The 9,733-nt window shown below is 45.1% G+C and overlaps 1 protein-coding gene across 4 annotated transcripts in view; it reads right to left on the bottom strand.

The window, feature by feature from the left end:
• The window catches only part of USP20 (ubiquitin specific peptidase 20), a 31,338-nt gene that overhangs the window by 9,170 nt on the left and 12,435 nt on the right, over positions 1-9,733 (bottom strand). For all 4 annotated transcript variants that reach the window (XM_019510647.1, XM_019510650.1, XM_019510649.1 and 1 more), the window contains exons 6-17: positions 9,560-9,622; positions 9,229-9,360; positions 8,507-8,603; positions 8,222-8,291; positions 7,550-7,663; positions 6,693-6,771; positions 5,270-5,705; positions 4,340-4,477; positions 2,241-2,353; positions 1,435-1,607; positions 613-707; positions 258-291 (exon numbers count right to left, since the gene is read on the bottom strand). In XM_019510647.1, the coding sequence (XP_019366192.1) occupies positions 258-291; positions 613-707; positions 1,435-1,607; positions 2,241-2,353; positions 4,340-4,477; positions 5,270-5,705; positions 6,693-6,771; positions 7,550-7,663; positions 8,222-8,291; positions 8,507-8,603; positions 9,229-9,360; positions 9,560-9,622 (1,544 nt within the window). The remainder of the gene's footprint in view (positions 1-257; positions 292-612; positions 708-1,434; positions 1,608-2,240; positions 2,354-4,339; positions 4,478-5,269; positions 5,706-6,692; positions 6,772-7,549; positions 7,664-8,221; positions 8,292-8,506; positions 8,604-9,228; positions 9,361-9,559; positions 9,623-9,733) is intronic.

Here is a 9,733-nt window from a genome sequence, read left to right as displayed (position 1 = left end):
CCCCTTCCTTTACCTCTTACCACAGCCACCACTTTTCCTCCCACTAAGTTCAGGGTCTTCAGTGACCCCTAATCAGGGCTCTCATGGTCTCTTTCCTAGAATTCCAGCAAAGGACAGTTCAAAGCTTAAGAGGCTGAGAATAAAGGGAAGTATTCAAACAGCAGGTGTGGAGAACAATGGTACAGCTAACAATGGGATAGCTTAAGTGCAGAAATGAGGTCAGTGGAAAGACAGAGCGACATGGATGACAAACTTACTTTTTACACCGTTCACAGCTGTACATGTTGTCCCCTGTAAAGAAGACAGAAGCACCACAAGATTACCAAGAGCAGGAATAAGGAGACATTCTCACCATGTCTGGAGAAGCCAGGTGAAGCCTTAGCCTAGCAACAATAACAGAGGCACAAGGGAAACTCCCCCATCAGCCTTCATAAGTGCAAACATGGAAGAGGAAAGCTGACTTGAGGAGTCCCAGTGTTGCTGATTCAAGAGTGCTAATTCAAACACCCAGCTAGACATTCCTAGAGAATTCTTGGCACAGTTTTCTCCATCTTTAGTCTCAGCAGGAGCTCAGAGAGAAGACATCTCACACCAGCCCTCCCCCAAACTCACCCTTCAACTCATCCGCAGCAAAAAAAGCAGCAAGACAGTCTTCCAGTGTGACAACAGGACCCCAGAACCAGCTGGGGATACAGGATGCCACAAACCTGCAGGCACATCAGAAGAGAATCTGGACATTATTGAGGAAGTGGCAGATGCCCCAGCTTCTAAAATCCCCAAATGGTTTACTCTTTTACATAACTTAAGGCTAGAAAACCAGCTTAGGAAATAAGTAGGGCACCGTGGGAAAACATGGCTTCTTAGAACTGGTACTGATATCTCCCAGGACAGGAATGGCTGGGATTATTTCAGCCTTGATTAGGGTGTCAAAGCAAGGCAGGGACCAAGTGGGGGCAGAAGCTGACTACACAAGAGACTTCCTAGGTAAAGAAAGCAGTACGAACAGGTTCTGGATAGAAGCTTCTACTGGGAGGGTTATGATCATGCTGCATCATCATTAAAAGGCCTACCAGAACAGACTTACAAGGAAGAATTAATAGCAAGAAAAGTGAGAGCTCCAAGTCCTTCAACCCAGGGTCACAGGACACTTTACAATTAACCTTGATCCCAGTTAATTTTTTAAAGCAAATGAAACAAATATGTTTTGGTGGACTAAGTAAGGAGGGAGTTTAGGGCAACAATAAATAAGGTTTATGGTCCTGAATCTAGTGTTTTACCCATCTTATGTATATGTAGTGCCTGAACTGTAAATCTGTGCATGGTTACATCCAGTATCCCTGGTTGTCTCCAGACTCAATGAGATTACTCTTCTAATAACCTTGGGAGCAAACTGAGGAAAGAGGGACTATGCAGGGTGAGCCCAGGGAAACACACCTCCTGATGTACTCCATGATGAAGGCAATCCAGCCTTGTGAGGCATAATTGTCCCCGCATGCCCCTGTCTTTGCTGGCACATTCTGGTAAATGGCAGAGTGCAGTTTAGCTAAGTCTTCCTTCCCAGGAATCGGGAGTGACAGGTCCTGGAACGTCTCCACTGTTGTGGACACCTGAAGACCCACAAAAGGGGGAAATCAGGGTTTTGGTGCATTGAATGAAGATGTATAACCCTGAACTTTTAGCACAGCCCTGTCTCAGCTAAGAAACTAAATCATGGCTGAGAAGAGGTTGTTTCCGTAAATCAATTCTCATCATCATTGACAGGAAGCCCCCATCATGTTTTCAGCAGCCACACCAAAATTGATTTTGTCCAATCTATGCTAGGACTGGTCCACATTCAGAAACTGGGCAACAGAGGTTTGGCCACTGGCAAGTGACCCTGTGCCCTCTTGATGTTCCCTGCGGCTGTGGAATCTGGTTCTGCACAGGAAGGACCCCAAGCTCTACCTTTAATCCTGTCCTTCATTGATCCCCTATCTTGTTCACATCTGGCTATGGCCAGCTCCAATGTTGGAGACATGTAATGTTGCTAAGAGACCTATTTACACTGGACCAAGATACTGTAATGCATGTAAACCAATAGAGATCCAGAATATTTCTATGCACGTTTCATAATCAATTGAGTAGAGTCATAGCAACTTCAGAGCATTTGGGAAGAACATCTCTGTTTCCCCAAGTACAGCGTTTGAAGAAAACAGACCCTGCTGTTTCATTATTTGATTAATGGCAGCCAAGAGACTCACTCTGTCACAGGTGAGGCATTGCACCAGGCTGAGAATGGAGCCATCAAAGATATCAGAAATAACACTACGATAACGAAGCTCTTTCTTCTTTTTCCCAGAAGCCTGCATCTGGGCTGAAAAGACACACAAAAGCCTCATCACCTGGCAGCTCTCTCGCACAGTCTCAACAAAGCTATGCAATCAAGTGAGGGGCAAGTCTTTCACAAGACAAATGTGTATTTGTACAGGCTTACAGGCAGCCTGCATGACTAGGTCAGTGGTGCCAATCTTAAGCTGACACTAAGAATAAACCAGCTTCAGACTGTACCAGGAGGTGGAACGTAACCATCTGAGGCAATTCAAACATAAGCAGGTTCCCAGAGGGAATTGTGCTGCTGGTGGTGGTAGTGGTCTTCCATTTCCCATCCTCCTTCAGGAGGACACCAGCTAGTCATGTACTTTCCAACACTTCTTCAAGCTCCATAAGAGTTGCTTCAAAGCTTTTCAGTTTTTTTTTTTCCCTTCCATGGCTGATTTTGTGCTTTTCCCTTTGGCAAACATCCAGTCCTTCCCCATGCATTACCCACTAGGGTCTGAATCCCAGAAGCTAAGGTCTGGCTGAACACAGTCATTTTGTTTAAAACAACCCCCCTTGACTTATACAGAGTGCTTTCATTGGGCTCAGACATCTGCACCCATGCACTGACCCCTCAGCTGAGGTCAGTGCAGCTTGGCAAGAATTAGATTATTGAACAGCTGCAGGGCTGGTGGTGCAAGCACAAGCCATTGTATTCACGGACTGTGCAAAGGACAACAGATCCGCCTTTGTGACTTCCTTGGAATGAAGAGGCAGGTTTAGCAGCAGGTACCGGGGCTCAGTTTTGCAGCCTCCCAATGCTCCCACCACCAGACTGATATTTAACCCCACAGTATGTTTGGATGACACCCAGTTAACAATCAGGAAGTCTTCCATGGTAATGCAGCTCTGCAGTCCCTTGCCGCACCTCTGTGGTTAAGAACGAGAATGAGACTAAAGGCCAAGTGCTTACAGGTCTCCACTTTCCCATGAAGAGATGTGAATACTGTTCCTTACTCTGATGAGTCATATAGCATTTTGCTAGAATGGATAGGGGAAATGAAGACCTGTATATAAGCGATTTACATCTTTACTCTGATGGGTGCATATATTATAAGTGCTATTGTGTCCTAAGTATAGGCATAGAAACTTCAAGCAGAGAATGTTTGGAGATCTGGACTTTGCTAGTGATATCTGTCTTGTCTCCTCTTTACCTGGAACAGCTAAAGAAGTAATCTGTATTGTTCTAAGCTTTACAAATCAAAATCAAAGGTCAGGAAAGGCAATCTGACCTTGGATAATTCCATTGCTCTAGAAGGAACAGCAGTGATTGTTGCTGATGTTACTTACCTAGGCTGCCTCTTCTGTAACTCCAGTGACTGCATTTATGATAAAGCAATGCAAGTCAAAAACCGGTTTTTTGGAAGCTTGCTCCACTACGAAAACTGGACACCATGGGCAGTGATTTTTTAGTAGCAGGGTACTAGGTATGGATCAGAATCATGGAAGTGCAACATATCTCTCCATGGGAAGTTAAATAGCTTCCAATGTGCATGCCTGCACCAGACAGTCAGAGTGGACAGGTCGGAAAGATAAAGATCATCAGCATCTTGGAGCAGGCAAATTACCAATGAACACCCAACCAGCAGAGGACTTGCCTTAGCCATGTTCTGAGTGTCAAATAAGCTCCCCAAACAGGTCTTGTTCTGGCAACCGCCAGGTGAAAGGACCTAGAAGACTAAGTGCCCTTACAGCCTGAGCAGGTGAAAGAACTCACCAGGGCTAATTGGTGAAAACTGACCTCTGCCTTATACAACTGCTGGTGAGATAAGTGGATTGGATTGGACTGGATTCTGCCCTATATCCTCAGTTGTGATGAGACTCACACCATTCATTTCTTAGTGCTATTTTAGAATGCACCAACACAAAATCTTACATTTCTTGTTGTGGTTACTAGAGAACATGACGGCTTCTGCACCTCACTCTCCACACATCCTTCATACTTCGCCCTCTGCCTCCACACATGACTTCCCACACACTCTACCTTTCTTAAGCACATAGGAGGGTCCGAGTCTTGCAGGACTAGAGCGAGGGGGGCTGCTGGACAGTTTGGAGTGCATCTCCTGGTGAACTGGACTGCAGGGGCGAGAGGAGCAGCGCACGTAGGCATCATTATCTGGCTCTGCAAGGGGAAAGAAAGGAAGAGTTCACAGCAGGGAGACTCCATGTGGCACATACGCAACTAGTCCCAGATCAGTCTTGACCTAACATCTATATCTGAATGTTAGCATGAAGTCTTTCACAATCAAGCTGTCAGACAGAAAGGGGATATAAGTCACATCTAGTTCTGTTCCCAAACAAGAAGTTACTTGCAGTTAGCAGATATAGATAAAGGCTTCCAATATCCAATGATATTGAAGGCCTGAAATGCAGGTTTAAGTCACCCAACCACCTTGAAAACATACTGGTTTCATCTGGATGGATCAAACAATCCCATAAGAGTCTATGGGCATTTCTTAGTCTGGCCCAGTGAGGGTCCTCATGGGGCTGTTGGTTACCTCATCCTCAGGAGGAGTCATAGCTGTGTAGGAGAGCAAGAAGAACTTAACTGTACCTTGGAACACAGCCCCTTAAATTCCAGCTATGCTGCAAAAGCAGCTGCCATCCCTTTAGTCTTAGCACAGCACATTACTCCAGGAGATTGTCCGAGACAGAATGTGCAACTATACGAACTGGCCGTAGGCATCCCCAGTTGACCTCAGTTGCCCTGTTGTGCTAGAAATGAGTCACAATAATAGAAGTGGTGCAAGATGGGATGGAGGAAATTTACCTATCCCAGCAGCAGAGACCTTTGAAGCGAGGAACAGAAATGGTACATAACATGCCTGTTTGGCATTCCCACAGTAAGCATGGCCCAGAATAGACAGATGGCACTGTTTTCTTACATGGTGCAGTAGAGAACCTATATTCATACCTGGTGTCCTACACGGGCTGGCAGGACGGGGTGCGGGGAGCGACTCAGGGGAAGCTCTGTCATCAACTGGCATCATGGTAGTATCAACATCTGCATCCTCATCCACTTGTTCTGAGTTGGTCCGCCGATGTCCGCAAGAGAATTTCCTGTCCTTCATCCTTTCTTTCTCAGAGATCCCTCTGCCAGCCTCATCCTGGATCAGCAGTTCTGTCTCTGCCAGGGAGCTGTTCATGCCCCCCATCCTGCCTTGCCCATCTCCCTCACCCCTGTCACTGCTGGAGTCACAGGAGAGGAACTCATCCTCTGAAGGGCTGCGGTCACCCTCCCGTTTGTCATCTATGTTGTTTGTGTCTAAGTCTCTTGTCTCAGCAACTATTGGTTCCTTTAGCTCTTCATGAAGCTGGTCCATCAGGCAGCGTAGGAATTCCTGGGTATCCTGAAAACCAGGAGCAATGCCACTTTATTTACTGCTCATCCAAGGAGGAAAAAAAGAGAAAGGAACTACTACAGGGTTCATTTAGTTTACCACTGCCCATAAAAGTTAGCCACAGGGAGAATATGAGGGGGCCTGACTATGCTGAGCAGATGGCACTTTGGAGATATGCAGAAGGATCCTGTCTGTACAGCAGGCTGCTCTAATTCCTCAGGATTAGAGTCCCAATTTGCAGCTGAATTGTTTCAACTTCTGCTTGTCCCACGAGCTTCTGGAGGACTCAGAATAGTCAAAGCGGACAGCTGCTCTGGAATAATTTAGACCACTACCTTGGCTGTTGGGATATTAGTACTGACAAGAGGTGAAAGTGCAGGAGAAAGATAATTAAAGACAGTGGACTGCAAAGAAAAGTGAACTCTATGCTGAGAAAGTAATTTTCACAATTGCTAATCTCACAATAATCCCTTAAGCATGACGTTAAAATCCAGTATTATTACCGGAGATAAGAACCAGAAAACATAGACAAATCTGCCAATGTACAGGACTCCTATGCACAAGCAAAGAGGCAAAAGGAGACTTGCTGATGTGGGTTTCAAAGGCACCTGCCAAAAAGCCACCTGATGCCCTGACAGCTAATTATGAAGTCCTGCATATTATATTATGGAGGGAACAGTTTATAAGATCATAACATGCTCCCATTTCACTCCTTCAACTTTATTTCTTTGCAGCTATGAATCTGCAATCCCACTTTGCATCAAGGAAAGAAATAAGAGCCCTTTCTGTAATCAGTATTTTTTGAATCTATATTTTGATTTGCCATCAGACTCGCATCTTAACTCTATTATCTGCTGCCACCTCTGGTTGTACATTTTCTAATCAATCACACATCAAAAGTTTTTAAAAAGACATGTAAACAGGTAACTTTGGGTACAGTTGAGTTCTATTCAAACATCCAAGCTGACTAACTAAAACACATGTTGGATGACCCACCTGCTGAGCATAGCCGCGGAACATGGGGTTGATCAGTTTAATTCCATGAGACAGGCTGCTTGGCACCACGTAGCTTGGGCTATTTCAAATGTAACCAACAAGGTATTAGTTCACCCGTCGGGTCTAGAGCTGAATTTTGCAACAGAGAGTGGATAAGCAACAAAATGCAGAGTGGTAAGCAGGTAAAGCGAACAGAAGTACAACTCTGTAGCTGCAAAAACTGTGAATTTATGTTATCTGTTAGCTAAGCCATAAGAATTAAGAGACAGTAAGTAATAACAGCTTAGCCCCCTACCTGTGGACACAGCCCCCTACAGCACAGTCACTCACGTTACAGTGACTTTTAAAAGTCTCTCAAGTGACAAGGGCTTCCCTGGGCAGACCTATCCACCTCAAGCAGCACGGCTATTTCCACCTTGGGTTGCCACAAGACGAGACGGTTAAAAGAATTACAATGAAAATGCAGGGCACTGCTAAAAACCACTCCCATAACTCCACAACTCACTTCTTAAAGCCAGTGTCTCCCCCTGCCCCAATACCTTCTTTTTTGCTTATTAGCAAGTGATGCTTAAATACTCAACACCAATTAGATATGTGCACTCTTTGGTTGATGTCAGCATAATGAATTTCAGAGGTTTCTGGATCCTGCTCCTCAACATAAAATTTACTGATCATTATATGCAGGGCAAGGCAAGGGACAAGAGTTATCACACACGTTACTATAACACAGGCTTACACGTCACCATCTCAAGTTATCAGCAAAGTTTGAATGTTTTCTTGAGTTATTGGTACTATATTCATAACTGAAATATGAATGCCTCTACAGCTTCCCCTCGGACTGGGGAGGCATCACTCACCGCTTCTTGTGCCACACCTCAGAGACCAATTTCTGGTAGCTTTTGCATAGTGCTGGTTTCTTGTCTGTGCGTACCAGCCCGCCACACTCCAGAAAAAACTGCGTGAGAGGAGGGCTACAGGATGAAAGAGAATGAACTAAGTCAACGGAAATTGGATGCTGAAGATCACTTTGGATGAAGGTAAGATGGTAGGGCAGGGTGGCACCTTTAAAAATTAACTAGCTAATCTCAGGTAATAAATCCATTACAGACTAACTGGTTAGTCACCTTAGTGACTAGCTGGTTAATCTTTAAGGTAGCACCCTGTCCTACCTTGTGCCTGACATCAGACTAACCTAGCTAACACCTCCTTGGTTGTCAAGGTCACTTACTTGGGAGGAAAAATATAAATGCCTCTGTGCATGTGCATTCATGTTTTTTTAAATAGCACAGTAAAACCAAAGACTTATTTCCAACACTTGCCTAACAAAATATGCCCACAGCAAGTCCACTGACTGACCTAGCTGCCTACTCTACAAGTTTTTATGCCTTAACCATACTGTAATTCTCTCCCTCTCTCTGCTCTGCATCTGAGCTACACACATCATTCCTGAAGGAGGTCTCCAGTGGGAATTGCCACTATTTTAGTGAGTATTCAAGGAACGATCACTGCAGATTGGTCCTGTTGCCTACCAGTTAGAGAGGGCCTGAAGTGCTGCATTCATGTAGCAGGAGTTCCCCAGGTTCTTCATTCCCGTAAGGCCTAAAGAACATGCAAGACAGACACCACTCAGAAAGGAGCAGTGCTTTTTAAAAGCATCACATTGTGCATTTACAAAATGCATGGGAACCCAGCCTGTCCCTCACAGATAAGCAAAGCATCCCAGTCCTCCTGAGCCCACCAAAGTTCTCCAGATATGGGTCAGAAAGACTCCAGAGATGCACCTGTAACTGACTGCACACATCAGTATGATTTACCTCTTGGTTTCAGATCATCATCCTCCGATTCAGATTCTCCTTCATCAGCTACTGCAATTGGAACAGCCTTCAGAGGGTGAGCAGGCAATGGAGAATCCTGGATGAAAGACAGAAAAAAGAGGCATTAATGGTAAGTCTGCTGTACAAGATGACACACTGTCTCTGTACTTCCACTCAGCCAGCTCCTTGGAGAGGGCACCAGTAACCAAGGAACTGATAATACATCCCAGTCACATCCCTCTGCTTTCCTGCAACAATACAGTTAACCAGGGTAAGAAGTACCCTTACTGCTTTCAAGAGATGTCATGAGTGGCCTCTATGACAGTCAATGATGTCTGTAGTCAGCATGCTTACACCCATGCTTTTAGTATGGTATTTAAAGCTTTGATGAGAGATATGATACGAGTAAAGACACATCAACTCTTGCAGTTCACTCCAGATGTAATTTCCCTTCAGAAGTGGCCAAAGCCAGACCAATTAGATATATAAACAGATTTGAAAGTACTCTGGAATCCCCTGGATTGAAAGCACAGTGTAAATGTAAGGTGATTCTTCATTTTGAGTGGAAGTGGCCACCTTCAGCACAAGAGCTCATACTGCAATTAGGCCTGGACAATGATGGAAACTTCTTGACTAGTCATCTGCAGAAGTGATCAAGCCCTTTGCTAAGTGCTCCATCCCACTGATCAGCCCTCTCCCAACTTAAGGTCTCAAAGACTCACCTGTTCACTAAACTTTGACGGTGGGGAGGAAGCATTTGTTGCCAGCCTCTGGTCCAAGAATACCTCTCTCTCACAGGCATAACACCACACCCGGAATGTGGTCAGGTTCACCGTCAGGTTGTGTTTTTTGGCCTAAACGCCAAAATGGAGAGAAAAATGAGAATCATAAGCTTACTTGCAACTGCCATGAACTTTGGAAACCAAGCACCACAGTAACTATCTGAAATGTTGTCTGAGCTTTGAGGATGACAGGGAATTAGAGTTTAATTACTGAGAACTCCAAACTTGTCCCCCTAACAAAACTGAGGGGGGATTATAGAGACTGGCTCACCTGTGCATGTAGGGTGCTGTGATCAGCAAAGGACTCCCCACAGCCAACATAAGGACACCCAACCTAGGGAGAGAGAGGAGAGAAAAGAGGGAGAATGAGCTAGGGGTGGCAAGATAAATCCATCACAAAATGAAGAGGTGTTCACTGACCCCTTCCCCAGCCAGCAGATCTATA

The sequence above is a fragment of the Gavialis gangeticus genome, unplaced genomic scaffold (assembly GCF_001723915.1).
Source record: "Gavialis gangeticus isolate Ggan-Ray unplaced genomic scaffold, GavGan_comp1, whole genome shotgun sequence".
Lineage (NCBI taxonomy): Eukaryota > Metazoa > Chordata > Crocodylia > Gavialidae > Gavialis > Gavialis gangeticus.
Note: the sequence above shows the minus strand (reverse complement) of the source record. Positions and strands in the feature narration are given on the sequence as shown.